We start from the raw sequence: 22,846 nt of genomic DNA on the forward strand, positions 1-22,846 counted from the left end.
GAATAAGGAAGACCGTAGAAGAATTGATGCTTTTGAGTTGTGGTGTTGGAGGAGAATATTGAAAGTACCATGGGCTGCCAAAAGAACCAACAAATCTGTGTTGGACGAAGTGCAGCCAAGAATGCTCCTTGGAGGCCAGGATGGCCGAACTTCGTCTCTCATACTTCAGACATGTTGTCAGGAGGGACCAGTTACTGGAGAAGGTTGGATAGAGGGTCAGAGAAAAAGAGTAAGACCCCCAGCAAGATGTATTGACAAAGTGGCAGCATCAGTGAGCTGAAGCGTGGCAACGTTTGTGAGGTTGGCCCAGGATCAGGCAGTGTTTCGTTCTGCTTTGCATAAGGTCGCTATAAGTCAGTACCAACTCGATGGCACCTAACAACAGCAACAACAATAGTTAGTATAGGCCTGCTTTACTAACTCTTTTTTTGCACGGAAATGAAAGTTGAAAGAGGTGAAATAACTTTCCCTAAGATATTTAGCTAGTAAGTGGTGGAGTCAAGATTTAAACTGACATCTTTGTATTCAAGTCAATTCTTTTGCCACTGAATAACTTTAGTCTTCATCAAATCAAAAACAAATGTTTTTAGTGTACATTGAAGTGGTAAAATTCAGTATAATTCCTTGAGACATGGAATATTGAATTCCTTGAGACATGGAATTTTATTAATGTGTCATCTAATACTTTATCTCTGGTGTATAACCTTTCTAGGATAGCATAAAAAGTCTAGAATTGGAAGTCATCAATCTTCAAAAGGAAAAGGAAGAATTGGTGCTTGAACTTCAGACAGCAAAGAAGGATGTCAACCAAGCCAAGTAAGAATAAAGTTGATAGATACTGTTTCAAGTCTATTATATATGTGAGGAACTACTGAAGCAATAGACAAGTGTATAGGACCCATATCCTTCCCCTATGAGACTTAAACCTAGTTTTATAGAGAAGACATAAACACAAGAAAAATTATGTAAATGGTATTTTAAATAACATCTCAGTATAATGGTTGCAACAGCACATGATTAATAGGCAATAAATTTCTTAGGAAGCAATTGCTTTAAGAGTTCAGAGCCAAGAGACATCAGTTCAGGCTAGCATGATCAAGGAAGTCTTTATAAAATTTAGCATTTGATCTGAGTTTTGAAAGATTATGAAACCTACCAGAGAGCAAGTTCCCTTTTCTCTACACTGATCATAAATGAAAAATCCCTGGTGGCACAGTGGTTAAAGCACTTGATTACCAACCAAAATGTTGGCAGTTCAAACTCACCAACTACTCTGCTGGAGAAAGATAATGACAATTTCGTTTCAAAATGATTAACAGCTTTGGAAACTCTTTTGAAAAGTTCTGCTTTGTCTTGTAAGGTCACTATGAGTGGGAATTGATTTGCTGGCAGTGGATTTGGAGTTTTTTTGTTGTTGTTTTTAAACTTTTTATTGTGAATTGAATGAAGGTGTACAGAAAAGACCATCCATTTTATAACCAACACATTGCATACTTTGTTTCATCCCCTCAATGTAACATTAGTTATCCCACTTCCTCTCTGAAGTTCCTATTTCCGTTCCACCCTCCTTTCCAACCTCTCTGCACCTTCTCTCCAGGTAAATATTGCTCTTTTGATCTTTAATGGTTGATAATACCATGGTGAGCGTACCTCACTGATGTTGTTATCCCCTCTGTATATCTGTCCACCACTTGGTTGAAAATTGGGCCATGAGGGTGAGTTCTGTTCCAGATCTGAAGTGTAGCTGACGGCCATGTTCTACAGTTCCTCCAGTCTCTTTCTAATCAGTAAGCTGGTCTTTTTTTTTTTTATAATTTTGTGTTTTGTGCCACACTGTCTCCCACTCTGGGAACTTCTAATATGATCACTTTTGGAGCAGTTGGTAGTGGTAGCTGGGCACCATCTTGCCCTTCAGACCTCAGAATTGTGTAGACCAATGTTCATCTTCAATTTTTCAACACTCTTCTTTTTTCTCAAATGGAGAAATCAATAGTTGTACATTGTTGTTGTTAAGTGCCTTCGAGTCGGTTCCGACCCATAGCGACCCTGTACAGGGTTTCCGAGGGTGTAAATCCTTACGGGAGTAGAAAGCCTCATCTTTCTCCCGCGGAGCAGCTGGTAGTTTTGAACTGCTGACCTTATGGTTCGCAGCCCAATTCGTAACCATTACGCTACCAGAGCTCCTTAGATGACTGCTTATGAGCTATTAAGATCCCAGTTACTACTACTCACCAAAGCAGAATGTAGAACATTGTCTTTGTGAACTATGTTATGCCAATTGACCATGGTGTCCCCGAGACTTTGGTCCTGAGAACTTAGGTGCAGCAACTTGTTGCCTCAAGGTGTATGTTAATACCCAAGAAGTTTTCATCATTTCCTCCGCTGTATGTTCCACAACATTCATAGATGTGTTAACAGCAAGGGTAAATACTCATACAAACACTGTCTGTCAAACCCTTATGTATTTTTGGATATTCTCCCAGTCTCTCTCCCATACCCATTCAGCCTGTGTATTTGTCCATGTATCTACCTATGGAACACTATTGTTGCGGGGTTGTGTATACAACTGTATTTACCTTTATACCTTTAACCCTCCCACTCCTCCCTGTGTCTTTATTTTTTTTTTTTTTAACTTTTATTGTGAATTGAGTGATAGTTTACATAGGAGAACATCGATACATTGGTTTTGCACTCATCATATCGTATTTTGTTTCATTGCAATGATGACAATCCCCTCCATGCATCATAATTCAACAATATTTGCTTCTGTTCCCTCTGTTATGTTTTGTTTTGATGTAAAACACTCAGGAATATATAATAATTTAAATAACCTAAGGACACATTCTACAAACCAGCCTCCTGGCCACCAGCACACAGCCTTGCTCTTTCCATGAGTCTAGAGTCCTCAGCTGCTGTGTCTCTCCATGTCATCATCTCTGCCTCCATCTCTGATGTCATGTATTTGGGGTTTTGAGATGGCAAATTACCTTATGAATAGACTTACTGTCCAGGGTTGTTGTTGTTAAGTGCCACGGAGTCAGTTCTGTCTCATAAGGACCCTGTATAGACTTTCTGAGAAATGACTGGTGGGTTTAAACTGCTAACCTTGTAGTTAGCTGCTGCTATTGTTTTTAAGTGCCTTCGAGTTGGATTAAACTCATAATGACCCTGAATAGGGTTTCCAAGGCTGTACCTCTTTGCCAGATAAGAGAGCCTCATCTTTCTTCCATGTTTGGCAGTCATTAGATTATCCTCTAGAGCCACTGCACTACTTGTGGTTAACAGGACAGTACTTATCCTAAAACACCACACCAGGACTCACTAGCTAGGGTTTGTTGTTATTAACCTCCATAAAGTCCGTTCTGACTCATAGTGATACTGTGTAGGATTTGAACCATATAGTTAGCAGTTCAGTGCTTATCCTATAGTGCTATACCCAGGACTCCAGTATCCGGCTCAGAATTATTCCTTATAGCTAAATTGAAATAAAATCCTTCAAATAAACAACTTTTGCCATAGAGTGTTAATGTGGGGTATGTAATGAGACTGTTGTATTCTCAAAAAAAAACTTGTTCTATTATTTGTATTAAGTTCCCATTTTTTGACAGTTTTGATTTGGTATCCATTTTTTTTAATGTATATGGGACTGGCCACCTATTATATATATATATATATACATACACATATATTAGAGTTGTGGGCCTGGGAGTCAGGCATTATTATATCTTTTGAAGACACAGTTTGCTGTTGTGAGCCTTCATTCCTGCATCATCTGTGTTTAGGTTGAGTGAACGTCGCCGCAAACGTCTCCAGGAGCTGGAGGGTCAAATAGCTGATCTGAAGAAGAAACTGAATGAACAGTCCAAACTTCTGAAGCTGAAGGAATCCACAGAGCATACCGTCTCCAAACTGAATCAGGAGATACGGGTAATAAACTGTCATGTTTACATTTAGCTCATTGGAAATTATAAACATAGGAGTTCCACTTAGAATTATATGACAAATATGTTTTCAGGTGAGGAAGTAGCAGGCAGGGCCATCATTTCATATGTGTGAATCTCCACAAACATCTGTTTTGCAGGACATTGTGCTAGAATGAAAGAATCTAAATAACTAAACCCTGATTTGACATTCAGAGTTTAATGTTAAATTCTTTGAATCCAAAGGACAAATACACTTTTGTATAAAAGGAGCTCTGGTAGTGTAGTGTAGTGGTTATGAATTGGGCTGCAAGCCGCAAGGTCAGCAGTTCGAAACTACAAGCTGTTACGTGGGAGAAAGATTAGGCCTTCTGCTCCCATAAAGATTTACAGCCTCAGAAACGCTGTATAGGGTCGCTATGAGTCGGAACCCACTCCACGGCACATAACAACAACATTGACCATCGTCCATGATATAATTTCTTAAGATAGTAGATGATTATTGTTGTTTGATGCCATCGAGTTGGTTCCATTGTACAACAGAACGAAATCCTGCCTGGTCCTGCGCCATCACAGTAAGATGATAGATACCTAGAAAGTGATTTTTCAGCTAATGAATGTTAACTTACAGGATTCAAAAAGTGATGGTTTAGACTACAATTGTTGCAAGGTGGATTTGTCCTAGAGGCTTAGTAGTTAGATTTAGTTTATACATACATTTTTTTTTTTTTTATCTTCAGAGTGTTCATTTCTATAATCTATACTTGGAAATTCTGTGTAAGACTAAGGGTATTGAATACCTAATCATAAAATCTGCTGCTGACCTTCTCAACTTCGCTTTGGACTTTTTCTCTTCTTAATGGTCTTTCCATCTGTACACTAGCCTAAAATAAAGTGCGGATGACTAATAATGTGACTTTTATTTTTATAGGCGATGAAAAACCAGCGAGTACAGTTAATGCGTCAGATGAAAGAGGATGCTGAGAAATTTAGACAATGGAAGCAACAAAAAGACAAAGAAGTAATCCAGTTAAAAGAACGTGTAAGTATCTAAAACTCCTCAAAGGCCTAGGTAATACACCCTTTCCAGGCCTACTAACATTAAAGCTTCTGAACTTCAAATAACTGTTCTATAAAAGATTGACACAGTTATGAATTTACAAGTTATTTATTAAATGTTTACTATGAGTAACCTACTATCCACTAGATACCATGGGAAATAAAAAATATGTATAAATGAACTATGCCCTTGAAGAATGTCTTATATGATGAGAAAGGTAAGCCTTAAATACAAATTTCCCCAATACAAGTAATAAAAAAACCTAGGGTACATGAATAGTATAAAATATGTAAGTAATTAAGAAAAAGGAAATCACACTTCCAGCTGGAGTGAAAAGATGATCGTTAAACAGGCCCTGAATAGTAGGGGAATTTGATAGAGATAAATATGAGAGAGCTTCAAACTGATCACGGAAAAAGTCCATTATCTTTTTATTCCATTTTTACAAACTTGTTGAAGTCCCCATATTCAGGCATTCCATATAAAAGGAACGCCAGGAGCAAAGACACAGAAATCACAACTTTCCAGGCATGGTCAAGGATTAGCACATGATTCAGGTAGGATGAAAGATAATAGTAGAAGATTTAGTAAATTGAAGCTGGATTGTTAAAGGTCCAAGTTTAAACTTTATTCTGTTACCAGTGTAAAATTTTTTTAAGTTTTTGAGAAATGAACTGATATCAGCAAAATACTCCTTTAAGAAAATACATCTGGGAATAAAGTGTAAAACAGATTGTAGCATGGAGAAATTGGAGATCAGAAATCAAATTAAGAAGATACTGCATAATCCAGAAAGAGAGTAAGATAGTAATATTAGAAAGCGTACTGAAAAGAACATTGATTTCAGAAAATGTTAAAATAATGAGCCAGAATGTGATATGTTGTGGCAAGACAAGAGGAAGTGTACTTTTCTGGATGATGTCATAAGGCAATTCATGGGCCAGTGAGAAAAAGAAGTTCTAGTGGTGCAGTAAATGATACAACCTTGCTTGCTGGAAGTGAAGGGAAGTTAAAATACTAATGAAGATCAAAGAGTACAACCTTCAGCATGGGTTGCACCTCAGTGTAAAGAAAATGAAAATCCTCACAACTGGATTGACATTATCAAAGACTTCATTGTGCTTGGATGTATAATCATTGCTTATGGAATCAGTAATCAAGATCTCAAAAGATGTATTGCATTAGATAGATCTGCTTCAAAAGACCTCTTTAAAATTTTAAACAGCAAAAATGTCACTTTGGGAATTAAGGTATGCCTGACCCAATCCATAGTATTTTCAGTTACCTCATATGCATGCAAAAGCTAGACAATGAATGAGGAAAGCCATAGTAGAATTAATCCATTTGAATTATGTTGGCAAAGAATATTGAAAGTACCATGACCTGCCAGAAAAACACAAAAATGTGTCTTGGAACAAGTAAAGCCAGAATGTTCCTTGGAAGGGAGGATGGTGTAAGACTTTATTTCTTGTACTTTAAACATGTTGTTAGGAAGGAGTAGTTGCTGGAGAAAGACATCATGCTTGATTTAATGGAGGGTCAGCTTAAAAGAGGAAGACTATCAACAAAATGGATTGAGACATTGACAACAATTGACTCAATCCTAACAGTAATTGTGAAGATGGCACAGGACCTGGCAGTTTTTCATTCTGTTGTACGTAGGGTCACGATGAGTTGGAACTGACTTGATGACACCTGACAGCAATACCAGCGGTTGCTAGCTGTAAAGTGGGTAGTTTGAACCTACCTGCTGTTCTACAGGAAAAACTGAGGCAGTCTGCTTCCTTAAAATGATTTGATAGTGGTTTATGTGCCGTGGAGTTGGTTCCAACTCATAGTTGACCCCATACAAGGTTTCTGAGGCTGTAAATCTTTACTGGAGCAGAAACTCTCATCTTTCTCCCACGGAACAGCTGGTAGTTTCAAACTGCTGACCTTGAGCTTAGCAACCCAATTCATAACCACTACGCTACAGCCCTTGCAAATCATATGGGACGGTTCTAATGTGTCCTATAGTGTCACTATGAGTCAGAATCAGCTTCACTATAATTAGTATGATTTGGGGTTTGGTTTTCCCCAGAGAGAAAACTACAAGTCATGAAATTTATAGAAACAATTATTAAAAATCTCTGGGCAGAAAAGAAGTCTCTGGAAATGGAGAATGGCAAGTATTAGTTGTGGAGAAACTCATCAGTTGCTAGAGGCAATGTAAAATGAAGCAGCGACTGTGGAAAACTGGTGGTTTCTCAAAAATTTGAATGTAGAATTACCATATGACCCAGCAATCCCAGTCCTAGGTATATACCCAGAAGAAGTGAAAACAGGAATGCAAACAGAAACCTATACACATGTGTTCATTTCAGCACTTTTCACAGTAGCTCAAAGGTGGAAACAACCGACATATCCATAAGCAGATGAATAGATTTGCAAAATATGATATAAAGTCTGGTGAATAAAAAATATATATATATTGCTTCTAGGTTTTCAGTTCAGACATGCATGGATTTATTTCAAGTAAAACATGTTTAAACTTGTCTCTGTAATCAGTAGATAGCTGCAGAAAAGTTTTTTCACTAATATGTTTCTCTTACTCTCATTTCGGTTGCTTTCAAAAAAGAAGGTATACTCAAAAACTCCTTTACTAGGGGATCTGCTGGGCCAGTTAAATTCAAGGCAGCTCAGAAGTTAATGGTGACTATCCTTTTAGAACTTCAGTGAGGTAGTCTTGATAGATTTTTTTTAATGCTTTTATTATGAATTGAGTGATAGTTTACATGGGAGAACATCCGTTTTGCTCTCAACCAGTTGTATTTTGTTTCATTGTAATGATTGTAATCCCCTCCATGCACCATTGGTTAACAGTATTTGCCTCTATTAACTCTTTTTTTGTTTTGTTTTGTTTTGTTTTTATATACACAAAAACTCGCAGGAATATATAATCATTTAAACAACCAAAGAGCACATTTTGCAAGCCAGTCGCCTGCCTGCCAGCACACAGCCTTTCTCTTACCATGAGTCTAGAGTCCTCAACTGCTCTGTCTCTCCATGCCATCACCTCTGCCTCTGTCTCTGGTGTCGCTGCTTCTCTCGTTAGATCCCACATTCCATTCATGCTTTTCTCCCTTGATGGTTCTAGGGTCTTCTGTTCCTGGAATGTAAGATTAAGTACTCCTCCCTTTTTGTTACACATCTTCTACATTTATAGGTGGACCAATCACAGTTAGTCACAATAACAATTTCTCACTATTGAATCAAAAGAATGCTATCCCCATAAGTATAGGTCAAGTTCATCAAATGGTAGCAATTTACACTTGTTTCCTGTATCAGAGTTATTTATCTTCCTCTAGTTGATTTCTGATCATAAAGCCATCCAAGCTAGGTCAAATGGGTACTGTGTGCAAGTTTTATCATTATTGCATGCCTCCCCCACTTCATATCAGTTGGACACTTCACTCTCAGCTGTAGCCCACCGTAGCTAAGTTAGTGTCCATGGGCTCAGGAGTGCCCAAGTCTCCCCAATCTTTGGACCAACCATCCCTTCCTCTTCTTTCTCTCATTTCAAGGTTGACAGGAGTCTATGGAACATGGTCAAACTCACAGCACATGTCTTCATTACTGCCTTTGCCCCACTTACACACAAAAGTAGACCAACAAGGTCACCAGCAAGCTTACATGTCTGCTCTTGTGTTCCCTTTGAGCTTCAATCTTGGAAGGGGGTTTGTCCTGATGGGACTTGATTACTTGCCTTGATGGCTCCCAGGCAAACAGCTTGCTTGTTCTTGTAATAGCCAAATAGTCTGCTGTTTTGTTTTGCTGTTTCTTTTTCCTGCTGGTCTTTCAAGAAGTTGGGTAGATTTTCTTGAAGGGCACAGGAGAATCACAGACCTCATTAGGAAGAGGTTTTAAATAAATTTGAAGCTGAATTGATGAGAAAAAGGAAAGAAAAGTTGCAGCAACGAATTTTTTCCCATCATGACAGTGCATTTGCTCATTCTTTTAGGGTGGCATGGGCTGCTCTGCAAGCATTCCATTGGGAAACAATGATCTTTCCCCTTTTAGATGTTTTTTTGTTTGTTTGTTTCTTACTTAGTTCCTTAAACTCAGAGAACCTTGAAAATGAATACGATTTGAGTCCATCGAGGATGTTAAAAATGCTGTTTTGCTGTGGTGTAAATCGAAGAGTTCAGATTAATTCAGGGAAGGGTTATAGAGGTGGAAAAACTGCCTTCAAAAATATATAGAAAAAATATAGAGAGTTAGATGGAGTGTATGTCTAAAAAAAAGTTTCACATTTTTATGTTTTTGTTTTAAAAAGATTTCTATGATTTTGTAGCAATACTTTTTTAAAAAAAGCTTTTATTTTGAATTGAGTAAAGGTTTCATAGGACAGATCATCAGTTTTACATTCAACAAATCATTGCAATGATTATAATTCCCTCCATGTATCATCAGCTACCTCTATCCCACCAAGCCACCCCTCCCCCCCTTTTTTTTTGATGTAGACATACCACAATGAAAATATGTATTCGTTCAAATGTCCAAAGGGCACATTTTGCAAGCCAGCTTCCTGCCTGCATTCGCACTGCCTTTCTCAGTCCATGGGCCTCTAATCCTCAGCTGCTCTATCTCTCTATGTCATTGCCTCTGCCACCATCTCTGTTGTCACTGCTTTTCTGGTTAGGATTCCATACTCCACTCATGCTCTTCCTTCTTGATGGTCCTAGGGTCCTCTGTTTCTGAAGTGACAGATAACTGCTCCCCACTTTTAGTTATACCTCTTCTGCAATTACAGTTGTAACCATCGCCATTAGTCCTGATAAAAGTTACTCACAATTGAATCTTATCAAAATCCTTTCCCCATCATCACCAGACCCATTTGGACAAGAGAAAACTATTCTGTGGGGATTTTATCATACCACCCGCATTCTGGCACTAAGCACCCTCATGAAAGCTTGTAAGTCAGCTTTATAGCACCCTCATGAAAGCTTGTAAAGTCAGCTTTATAGCACTCCAATTTTGACAGTCAAAATCTAAGTTGCCTGTCCCTATCAACCAACACAGTGTACTGAGGAGGCAAGCTTGATTCTTTATATGAAGAATTATTCCCTTTTAGTTGGAAATTTGGGCAACTTCATCCATAAGAAAAGGTCCAATTCATCAAGTTTTAGCAATTTACACATGCTCCTTTTATCAAACTTCTTTATCTTCATCTTGTCGAGTTTTGGTCAGCAAGCCATCCAAACTAGGTCAAATGGGTACTATCTGCAAATTTAGGAGTTCTCACATTCCTCCCCCCACTTCAGACCAGTTGGCTGCTTAACTCTTAACTCAAACTCCCAGTACCTCCCTAAACTTCAGGCCAACTAGCCCTTACTCTTCTGTCTCTCATCTCAAGGTCATCAGGTATCTGTGAAACATGGCCAGTCTCAGCCCATGTCTTCATTACTGTATTTCTCCCACTTCCACTCACAAGTTGACCAGGGTGATCACCAGTGAGCATACAAGATTGCTCATGTTTTCCTTTTGAGTGTCAGTCTTAGAAAGGGGTTTACCCTGATGGGCTGACTTTTCTTGCCTTAATGGCTCCAAGGCAAACAGCTTGCTTGATATTGTCACAGCCAAACAGTCTGCTTCCCCTGCCCCTCCAATGGTCTTTCCTTCAAGAAGTAGCTTCTGAAAGAAAGAAGAGGAAAACAAAAAGAGTAACCTGCTACAATTTGATGAACTTGATCTATACTTATGGATATAGTAGCTCAAAAGAGGGAACTAATCTTTATAGCGAGGATCATTCCCACCCCCTCGGTACACAGGATTAAGAGGGAGGGGCAACTTTAGAAATTCAACGTATTGCATTAGCCAAATCTACTGCACAAGAACTTTTTAAAGTGTCGAAGAGCAAAGATGTCAGCTTGAAGACTAAGGTGCACCTGACCCAAGCCATGGTATTTTCAACAACCTCATATGCATGTGAAAGCTGGACAGTGAATAAGGGAGACCATAGAAGAATTGATTCTTTTGCATTATGGTGTTGGAGGAAAATGTTGAAAGTCCCATGGGCTGCCAAAAGAATCAACAGATATGTGTTGGAAGAAGTGCAGCCAGAATGCTCCTTGGAGGCCAGGATGGCCAAACTGCGTCTCTCATACTTCGGACATATTGTCAAGAGGGACCAGTCACTGGAGAAGGATATCATGTTTGGTAGGGTGGAGGGTCAGAGAAAAAGAGGAAGACCCCCAGCGAGATGGATTGACAAAGTGGCAGCATCAATGGGTTCAAGCATGGCAACGATAGTGAGGTTGGCCCAGGATCAGGCAGTGTTTCGTTCTGCTGTGCATAACGTCCCTATGAATCGGTAATGATTCAATGGCACCTAACAACAACAAACAAAGGCAGGAAGTGACTGGCTTACATGCTTTCAAGAGGGAGTCTAGTTACAGAGGGTGCAAGGGAAAGTAGAATCTCCACTAATTGGTTTCCAATCTGTTGGGACAGGGCTGATGAAAGGAGATGGGGGTGAGACACTTGTAGTAACAATTGTGAATAATTGCTATCAGGACAGACTATGAGGTTGGAAATGTAAAGGTAGATGTTTTGTAACAAAAGGAGGGGAGTAGTTGATTTTGCAGTCCAGGAGCAGAGGTCCCTGGGACCATCAAGTGAGAAGAGTGGAGTGCAGGACCCTACCCAGAGAAGCAGTGATGCCAAAAATGGAGTCAGAGACGATGACGTGGAGAGATGGAGCAGCTGGGGACCCTGGACTCAGGGAGGGAGAGGGGCTGTGTGCTGAAGGCTGTGGGGGCAGGTTTATGGGGTGTACCCTTTGATTGTTTGATGATGCATGGAGGGAATTGTAATCATTGCAATGAAATGAAATATGACTGGATGAATGTAAAGCTGGTGTTCTCTCATGTAAACTATCACATAATTCACAATAAAAAAAAAAAAGGATCTTATATCCCTCTAACCATTCTGGATTGATCTGCATGTCTTTTCAAGTAGAAATGTACCACCTCTGAAGGTTCTGGGTGGGGCTCAGGATTCCACCTAAGGCCCCATACTCCACAAAGGCTTAATAAGAAGCCTATTTCCCTTGGCAAATTCTAGTTCCCTTTTAGATAATCCAATCAGGTCTTGGACTGGTGTGGCACTGTGGACTAATGAATGTTCTGGACTACAAAGTCAGTTTGAACTTCAAGGTCAGTGGTTTAAGCTCACCAGCCGCTCCTCGGAAACCCTATACAGGTTCACTATGGGTAGGACAGCACTTAATAGCAACAACAATCAGTTATAGGCTGAAGACGGGATTGCAAGTTTTCCGTAATCATTTCCCAGTATTCCTTTCTATCCCCATTTAATGTCTAAATTACAGTAGTAGACAGGGAAATCCAATTTCCACAAAACAGTCAAGCACCTTAACATTATTTCCCCATCTTTCCCCATTCAGACTATGTCTTGAGCCCTATATCACTCAGCCCTGTTGTTCCAAGACTGTGCATACATCACAAGCCCATGTATACCTCCCTAATTCTTCACCTATCATCCCTATTCATCTACCCCACATACACACTTAAAAATTAGACTACTATATTTGATCAAACATTTAATTAACTCACCCCTAATGTGATAGCTAAGGAGCTCTGGTAACTTAGTGGTTACGAAATGGGCTATGAACCTCACAGCCAGCAGTTTAAAACTACCAGCTTTTCCAGGGGAGAAAGATGAGGCTCTCTGCTCCCGTAAAGATTTACAGCCTCGGAAACCCCATATAGGGTCGCTATGAGATGGAACTAACTCCATGGCACATAACCACCACCATCATGCTTCCCTAAAGTCTTTCTTTATCATCCCCATTCATCTACCCCTTACCACTTCTTGTGTATTGCCTCCCCCTCCTTTTTATTGCTCTCCCAGTCACTGGAACTATCATATGTGTATCCCCTAACCTGTGAATTACTGTCCCCGCCCTCCCACCCCTGGTAACCATCAAAGAATTATTCTTTTATTATGGAAATCTTAAGCTTTTACAGTAATGGTCTTACGCAATATTTGTCCTTTTTACTAATTTCACTCAGCGTTATGTCCTCAAGGTTCATCCATGTTAGGAGGTGTTTTGCAGCTTCATTATTATTCTTCAAGGTAGCATAGTATTCCATTGTATGTATGTGCCAAAATTTGTTTATTCTTTCTTGATGCTATTGTGAATAGTGCTGCAGTGAACTCTGGTGTGTGTATATCTACTCGGGTTTTGGCTCGTATTTCTTGTAGATATATGCCAAGTAGGGGATGGAGCAATACTTTTTGACTCATCCTTATACAATAGAATATTGTACAGCCATAAAGAGAAATTAAATTCTGCTGCATGCCCCAGTATGAGTGAACCTTGAAAACATGCTGATTGAAATCAGCCAGTTACAAAAGGACAAATGCTGGATGATCTCTTTTATATGAAATAAGCAAATATATAAAAACCAAAGATAGATAAATAGTTATGGTGGGAGGAAGGGGAGAAAGGAGAGTTTTTTGTTCGGGGGGGCTTGAGTTTATGTTAACTATGGTAAGATATTTTGGGAAATGATAGCTATAATGCTGACAGAACCTAAAATGAACAATGTCATTGAAATATCAATATAGAAGTTATATTGAAATGTGTTTTGATGCATATATTTTTAACACAATAAAAAAATGAGAAGTATCTGCAAATTATCCTAAAGTGATATAGCAAGTAGAGAAACATTTAGTCAAGAAAATCTAAATTTTTGTAACGACATCAAGAATGTGGCATTTGAACTACGACCTGCTTCCACCTCTTACCCCCCACCAACTTCAGGGAAGCCAAGAACGTTCCCTCAGCCCCTCTCAGTCTATTTCTAGTTTCTTCCAAGTAAGGGCAGGTATGGGATGTTTTATTCCCCATAGCTCCGTGTTGCTAAGGTTCTGTTTCAGATTAGAGTAACCAAGAGGTCTAGGGATGTCTTCTTTTACTCAGTCCCCAGAAGCTCCACCTCTGGAAGAAGGCCAGAAATACTAGAGCCCCTAATAGCCCTAGCCCATAGAGCTCTGGTGGCATAGTGGGTTATGCGTTTGGCTGCTAACCACAACATCAGCAATTTGAATCTACAAGCCACTTTGAGGAAGAAAGATTAGGATTTCTGCTCCCTTAAAGAGTTACAGCCTCAGAAACCCTATACAAGATCACTATGAATTGGAACCAATTCAACAGCACACAACCACCACCATAACTAATCACAGAATGGAGGTCCCATGTCAGAATAGGCAGACCAAGAAGAGCAAGCTATTCTGTCTTTGCTCACCACCCTGCTTGTCACTCTAGGAAAAGCTAGTTGCTGTTCCGGTCCCCATGTCCTGAGCAGTGGTACAGAGGTTCTGTACAGAGGAAGAGGCAGGCCGTAGGAATATAGTTCTCCCTAAGTCGTGGTACTGTGAGATAAAGCACTGGGCCACAAGGTCAGTTTGAACCACAGATCAGCAGTTCAAACTCAACAGCCACTCCTTGGAAACCCTTTACAGGGTCACAATGAGTCAGAATCAACTCAATGGCAATTAACAACAAGGTGACTTACATTATTTGGAACAGAGTTTGAGAAAGTTTAAGCAAAAGTTGCTGTGAAAAGTAATGGAAATTTTGGTAGTGAACAGGAGACTGGTAGCTTGAAGGAATAAGTGAAACAGAGCATAAAAATTATTCAAAGATATAATAGCTTAAAACTCCCCAAATTTTATGAAAAATGTTAACTTACACATCCTTTAAGAAGCTCTGGTAGCGTAGTGGTTACGAATCGGGCTGTGAACCTTAAGGTCAGCAGTTCGAAACTACCAGCTGTTCCGTGGGAGAAAGATGATGCTTTCTGCTCCTGTAAAGATTTATAGCCTCAGAAACCCTGTACAGGGTTGCTATAAGTCGGAACCGGATCCATGGCACATTACCACCACCACCACCACCACACATCCAATAAGCTCAATGAACTCCAAGTAGGATAAATGTAAAGATATCCAGATACATCACAGTCAAAATATTCAAAGACAAAAACAAAAACTTGACAGCAGCAAGATAAGACAGCACATATAAGGCAACCACAATAAGAATAGCAACTGAATTCTCATCAAAACCAATGGAGGTCAGAAAGCTGTGGGAAAATATCTTCAAAATACTGAAAGTGAAAAGCTGTCACCTATGAATCTTGTAGGTGGTGCTGTGGGCTAATGCATCAGACTGCAAAGTCATTTGAACTGCAAGGTCGGTGGTTCAAGCTCACCAGCTGCTCTTTGGAAACCCTATACAGGGTCGCTATGGGTCGGAATCAACTGAACACACTTAACAACAACAACAATGAATCTTGTACAGACCATAACTATGTTTGTTTGTTTGTTTTAATGATGGTAAAATAAAGATAGTAAGATAAACAAAAACTTGGCGAATTTGTTGCTAGCAGACCTGCCTGGCAAGAAATACTAAAGAAGCTTCTGCAACCTGAAAACAGTTTACACACAAAAAAAAATTGAAGTTGCAAAAACAAAAACATACCAGAAAAGGTAATTGTGTATGTTATTTTATGAGAGTTATTATTACGTATTATTCTCCTTTCTTATCTGAAATTTGCAAAGCAATTGTGTAAACATTGCTGTGTAAATCAGTTAAGAGAAGAAAGGCGAAAAAATAGGTGAATATATATATAAAATGTTGTTAAGTACAGTAGAGTCAGTTCCAACTTATAATGACCCTGTATAGCATTGCCAAGGAGTGGCTGGATTTTAGCCACTCACCTTATGTTTAACAATCCAGTGATTATTCTATAGCATCACATCAACGTTCCAGATCATTTAAATACATATAATTGTTGATATTATTTATGAATATCATACATATGGATTCCTGGTGTTGCACTGTAGGATGAGCACTAAACCATAGGGTTGGGTTGAACCTCAAGGCCGGTGGTTGAAGCCTACCAGCCTCTTGTCAGAAACCCTATACAGAGTCAGTTTGAGTTGGAACTGACTTGATGGCACTTAACAACAATATTATATATAATAATAATTTAAAATATATAATAGTATAAAATGTTTATTTATTAGTATATATATTTATTGATGGTTGTATGTCAAAACTGTAATATATTGGACAATAACAGTATAAACTACACAGGTATTTGAGGAACGATGTCATCAGATATTGACATGAATCCACAGGAAGAAATGAAGAGAACCAGAAATAGTGAATACAGACTCTATAAATATATACTTGTTTTCTTTTCTTCTCTCAGTTTATTTAAAAGACAAATTATATGTAGTATTTATAATTATAGTACAGTTTTGGTTACATATAGATAGAGTCCTGGTTTGGCACTGTAGAATAAGCACTGGACTGCAAACCACAAGGTCAGTGGTTCAAACCCACCAGGCACTCCTTGGAAATTATAACTGGCTCAGTGGCAGTTAACAGCAACATAGATGTAATATACATGACAATAGAATGTAAAAAGTGAAGAGTAAATAGAGCTATGTAGTTGTTACCTGCTATAAAGTAGGTTCCAACTCAGTGACTCTGTATAGGGTTTCCAAGGAACACCTGGTGATTTTGAATTGCTAACCTTGTGCTTATCCTACATTACCACACAAAGAATAGAGCTATGTAAAAGTAATATTTCTATATTTCACTGAAATTAAATTAATATAAATCTGAAGCCAATTCTGGTAAGTTGAGATGTTTACTGTAAGTGATAGAGTAATCACCAACCCATAAGGTCTGCAACTGAACTAATTCTTCTGGCTCAGTTTTTTTTTTGTTTTTTTTTTAATGTTTTATTGTGAATTATGTGTGTGATAGTTTACATGGGAGAACATTAGCTTTACATTCATCCTATCGTATATCGTTTCATTGCCATCGTTACAATCCCCTCCATGCATCATCAACCAACCAAAGAGTATATACCCTGCAAGCCTGCCCCCCTCTTCTCCCCTCTCCCCCTCCAACCCCCCGGTCATCAGCACACAACCCCTCTCCCTCTCTGGGTGTAAAGTCCCCAGCCACTCCATTTCTCCACGTCATTGTCTCTGCCTCCATCTCTGGAGTCACTGCTTCTTTGGGTAGGGTCCCGCTCTCCACTCTTCTCCCTTGATGGTCCCAGGGACCATCCTAGACTGCAAAGTCAATCATTCCCCTCCTTTTGCTACAAAACGTCTACCTTTACATTTCCAATCCTCACAATCAGTCCTGATAACAGTTATTCACTGTTGTATCACAAGAGACCTATCTACATCTCTTTTCATCAGCCCTGCCCTCAGTTTTTTAAGCAAACAATTGATAGATCTAAAAGGGGAGCAAAAAAAATCTATAAGGTATGCACACCATAGAATGATCAACCATTCGAGATCAACAGGGCAGCATTTACCTAAGGAGAAAATTCAGAATGATTGGGAAAGAAGAAATAAAGGAAACAAGAATCACAGGGAGAAAGTTGGAAAAGTGATGTTACAATGAGGGTATTGTAATCATAGAGATGAAAGGAACTATTTGATTTGTTGATTTTAAAACTGATGATCTGCTCTGTAAACCTTCACTCAATGAAAAGATCTTTCTTTAAAACTGAGTGAATGAGAAAACTACATATATAATTTCTTCCATTCATTAACAGGATTTCTAAAGATAGTTGCATAATTTCAATGTACTCTTTTGTCAAAGTGAGAAAGTTTCTAATATTTATGTGATATGTGTATATATACATACACATATAAATAGTTTCCTCTATTTAGGAACAGAAAGTATTAAGATTTTAAAATACTTTCAGAGGACTTTTTACTTTACAAGGGCAGGAAATTTTCCAGTATATTGTAAGGATGAGATGAAATTTACTCAGTTTCTTTTATTCGTGTACTGAAGTTCTACAGAAAATTGAAAATTTAAAACTTTGCTTAAATGAATAAAAAGATGTACAACTTGTCTAATTCTAAAATAGAATTCTGTGATATACATGGAAGGGATTCAATCATTGTATGGAAGCAAAGTACATGATTTATTGAATCTAAAACTGATGATCTAATCTGATCTGTAAACCTTCAATCAATTCACAGTAAAAAAGATTGAAAAAAGTAAAAATGAATAAAATTCTAAAGAGAATTTTAAAGGTAACTAAAAAATATAGTGATAGCCAATGAAAGAATTAATATGTTACTGTAGAAAATACTCACTTAATGCAAAACAAAGCAGTAAGTAATAATAGAAACAATAAACATGAGATCTAGAAAGCAAAAAGTAAACTTAAAGCCATAAATCCAACCAAATCAATAATAACATTAAATGGGATTCAGCTAATCTAATAAAAAATCAGAGATTGTCACACTGGCTAAAAAATAAAATCAAGATCCAACTGTATGCTGTCTATAGGAAGCATTCAAAGATATAACTAAGTTGCAAGAAAAGGGATATGGAAAGGTCTATCATGTAAACATCAATCATAAAAAAGCTGAAATGGCTATATTTGAGTCAAATAAAATGACTTTAAGACAAAATGTTACTAGAGAGGGACATTTTATAATGATAAACTCCATCAGGATGATGTAACGATTGCAACCATATAAGCTCTTAACAACAGTACCCTAAAACACATGAATCAAAAATATATAAAAATGAAGGGAGACATAGACAAATCAACAGTAATAGTTGGAGTCTTCAATATTCTACTTTTCAATAATGAATAGAGCAACTAAGTAGAAGATAAGTAAAAATGTCAAAAGGCTTATGGGAAGTTTTTGAATTAATAATTTAATATCCTGTCATAGGTCTATTCAGATTTTCTATTTTTTCTTGAGTTAGTTTCAATAGTTACTGTCCTTTTATGAATCTGTGCATTTCACTTAGGTTGTGTAATACTATTGTTCATAGTATTCCTTATAGGTATTATCTTTAAGTTAGCTAAACCTAATAGACATCTATGGAACACCAACTAACAACAGCAGGATGCACATTTTTCTCAAGTGCATGTGGAACCTTCTCCAGCCATGTGTTACGCTATAAAACCTTTTCCACCAAAAGTATTAAAATCAACAGAAAGAAATGTGGGAAATTCACAGATATATGGAAATTAAACAACAAAATTCTAAATAATGGGTCAAAGAAGAAATTATAAGGGAAATTAGAAAATACTTTAAGATGACAAAATCAAAACACAATCTTCAGGATGCAACAACTACAGCAGTACTTAGATGAAAACTGGAAAACTTATAACTGTAAACTCTTGTCTTAAAGATGAATCTCATAACAACAGATCTCAAATCAGTGACCTAAACTTACCACTTTTAGCTACAAGAAAAGAATAACAAACTAAACCCAAAGCTAGAAAATAGTTTTTTTTTAAAAATAGCTTGAATATTAATGAAATAGAGAATGAAAATACAATAAAGAAAATCAGTGAAACCAGAAGTTTGTATTTTGAAAGGATCAACAATACTGACAATATTTAGTTAGACTTACCAAGAAAAAAAGAGAACACTCAAATGACTAAACTTAGAAATAAAAGAAGGGACGGACATTAGTATGAGTCTTGAAAAAAACATAGGTTTGCAAGGAAATTCTATTAACAGCTGTATGCCATCAAATTATGTAAAATAAATGGGCAAATTCCTAGAAAGACAAAAATTGACAAAATTGACTCAAGAATTTGAAAATCTGACTAGACTTATCACAAGAGATTGGATTATCAGTTAAAATTTTCTCACAAAGAAACCTCAGACCTAGGTGGCTTCATTGGAGAATTCTATCAAACATTTTTTTTTTTAATACGTTTTCAGAAACACTTCCAAAAATATAAAAGCAAAAAGAATGCTTCCTAACTAATCTGTGATGTCAACATTACCCCAATACCCAAACCAAATACTTCACTAGAAAGGAGTTAAAGGCCAATAAATAACTCTCATAAGTATAAATGTAAAAACTCTTAACAAAATACTAGAAAACTGAATCCACCAAAACCAAACCCACTGCTGTTTTTGATTCATTGTAATCCTATAGGACAGAGTAGCATTCCTCCATAGGGTTTCCGGGGCTGTAGATCTTTATGGAAGCTGACTGCCTCATTTTTCTCTCAGGGAGAGAGCAGCTATTAGGTTCAGTCTGCTACCTTTTGGTCAGCAACCCAGCACTTGACTTACTGTACCACCAGGACTCCTTAAACTGAATCCAGCAACATATAAGAAGGATGATACACCATGACCAAGTGGGGTTTATAAAAAAAAATGCAAGATTAGTGTAATATCTGAAAGTAAATTTTAATGCACCTCATTGATAGAATAAAACACAAAAATCCTTATTTTGATTATCTCAATGTTGTTAAGTGCCGTCGAGTCGGTTTCAACCCACAGCAATTCTGTATAGGGTTTCCAAGAAGCTGCTGGTGAGCTTGAACTGCCAACCTTGTGGTTCAACCTGACTTTGCAGTCCAGCACATTAACCCACAGCACCACAGTAGACACAGATAAAAAGCATTTTATAAAGCTCAATACTCTTTCTTTATAAAAACACGCAAGAAACTAAAAATGGAAAAGTTTCTTCACACTGATAAAGGACATTTAAAAAATTCCCTGATTTCCAATCCAGACTGAAAAGGAAGAAAGAAAACTGTTATCTGTTTGCAGATGACATGATCTTGTTTGTAGAAAACCCTACTGAATCTACTAAACTATTAGAACCAATGAATGAGCATAAGTTCAGCATATAAGATCAGTACATAAAATTAGTTGTTAGACTGAATGGTTGTTGTTAAATGCCACCAAGTCGGTTCCAACTCATCGTGACCCTGTATAGAATTTCAGAAGAGTGGCTGGTGAGTTTGAACTACTGAACTTGTGGTTCAAACCGGCCTTTCGGTTGAGGGCTTATCCTACAATACCACATCAGAACTACTTAGAATGGATCGAGTAGGTAAAAATTGATAACAAAACTCAAAATCATAAAGTAAAAGGCTTGCTGATCAGATAGAGAGCAGTGGAACCCCAAGTCTGTCGCCCTTGGTCACCCTTTAGGTCTGGAACTGAACTCTCCCCTTGGCTCAATTTTCAGTTAAGTAATAGGTAGGTGTATAGGTGGACAGTAACACTAGTGAGGTACTCACATAAAATGGTCAGCCACTCTAGATCAAAAGGACAAAATTCAGAAGAAGGGTTAGGAAAGAAGGGGAAATGAAAACAAAAAACTGGGAGGAAATGGAGTAAGTGATGGTACATTGAAGGAATTGCAATCATTGAGATGAAGTAAAGTGTATGATTTGTTGAATGTAAATAGTAAAATTGATGATCTCTGTAAACTGTCACTCAGTTCACAATAGAAAGTTAAAAAAAAAAAATCAGTTATAAGGTGCCATTGAGTCAACTCTGACTCATAGCGATGACCTTATATATGGGAGACTTAAAAGTTCATGGAAAAATGGAGTTTAAAGATAACAGAATTTTTCCATAATTGTTTTGAAGCCCCTCATATAACAGAACAAAATGATACCTGGTCCTGTCCCTATTCTCACAGTCTTTTCTGTGTTTGATTGAGCTCATTGTTACAATCACCTTGTCAGTCTATCATTATTGAGGGGTTTCCCTCTTTTTCACTGACATTCTGCTTTACCTAACATGTTCTTCTCCAACAATTGATCCCTTCTCCTGGTGTGTCCAAAGTGAGCGAGACAAAGTCTTTCCATCCTTGCTTCTAGGGAACATCATCCATTTTTCACATGCATATGAGATCATTGAAAATACCATGGCTTGAGTAGTGCACACTTTGGTCATCAAAGTGACATCTTTTAAAGAGGTCTTTTGCAGCAGATTTACCCAATTCAATATGTCATTTGATTTCTTGACTGTTATTTCTATGAGTGTTGATTATTGATCCAAGTAAAATGAAATCCATGACAGAATCAATTTCTTCACCATTTATTATGCCCTGTGTGTGTATATATATACATATATACATATCTCCCACTCTTCCTCCCTTACCCATTCAGCCTATGTCTCAATCCATCAATCTACATATAGAACATTCTTCCAAGGTCGTGTATATATCACTATTTTCCTATATACCCTTTAGCCCATGCATACCTCCCTGTGTCTTTACCTATCTTCATCATTCTGACACCTGTACTCTTATTGTATATTGCCCTCCCTGTCACTCTAGCCAACATGTGTCTACCCTGTAGCCAGTGAATTACTCCCTACTCCCTCCCACTCCTGGTAACATCAAAGAATGTTTCTTAAGAAAATCTTAAGGTTTTAAACAAATGTTCTAATACAATATTTGTCCTTTCATGATTGAATTCACTCAGCTTAATGTCCTTCAGGTTCATCCATGTTATGAGGTGTTTTGCAGAATCATCATCATTCTTAAATGTTGCATACTATTCCATTGTGTGTATGTAACAAAGTTTATTTACCCATTCTTTCAGTGATGGGCACTTAGGCTGTCTCCATCTTTTTATTATTGTGAATAGTGCTGCAGCGGATGATGTTATACACATAGCTACTTTTGCCTTGGCTCTTATTTCTTTTGAATGTATACCCAATAAAGAGATTGTTGAGTTATAAGGTATTTCTATTTCCGACTTTCTGAGGGAATGCCATACCATTTTCCAGAGTGAATGAATCATTTTATAGTTCCACCAGCAATGTAGGGGGTTCACAGTCTCTCCACACCCTTGGCATGATTTGTTGTTTTCTGTTTGTTTTAACTTTGCTATTAATGCTGGCATGAGATGATATCTCTTTGTTTTGATTTGCCTCTCTCTGGTGGCTAATGATCATGAATATTTCATCATGTGTTTGTTGGTTGCCTGAATGTCTTTCTTAGTGGAAGGTCTGTTCATGTCCAGTGCCC

At 37.8% G+C, this 22,846-nt stretch overlaps 1 protein-coding gene across 1 annotated transcript in view; it reads left to right on the top strand.

Annotated features, from left to right (window-relative positions):
• Positions 1–22,846, top strand: part of KIF4A (kinesin family member 4A) — a 236,359-nt gene that overhangs the window by 110,510 nt on the left and 103,003 nt on the right. The window contains 3 exon segments of the mRNA XM_006878266.1: positions 713–816; positions 3,783–3,927; positions 4,852–4,962. Of these exon segments, the coding sequence (XP_006878328.1) occupies positions 713–816; positions 3,783–3,927; positions 4,852–4,962 (360 nt within the window).

Source organism: Chrysochloris asiatica, unplaced genomic scaffold, assembly GCF_000296735.1.
Source record: "Chrysochloris asiatica unplaced genomic scaffold, ChrAsi1.0 scaffold00118, whole genome shotgun sequence".
NCBI classification, from domain to species: domain Eukaryota; kingdom Metazoa; phylum Chordata; class Mammalia; order Afrosoricida; family Chrysochloridae; genus Chrysochloris; species Chrysochloris asiatica.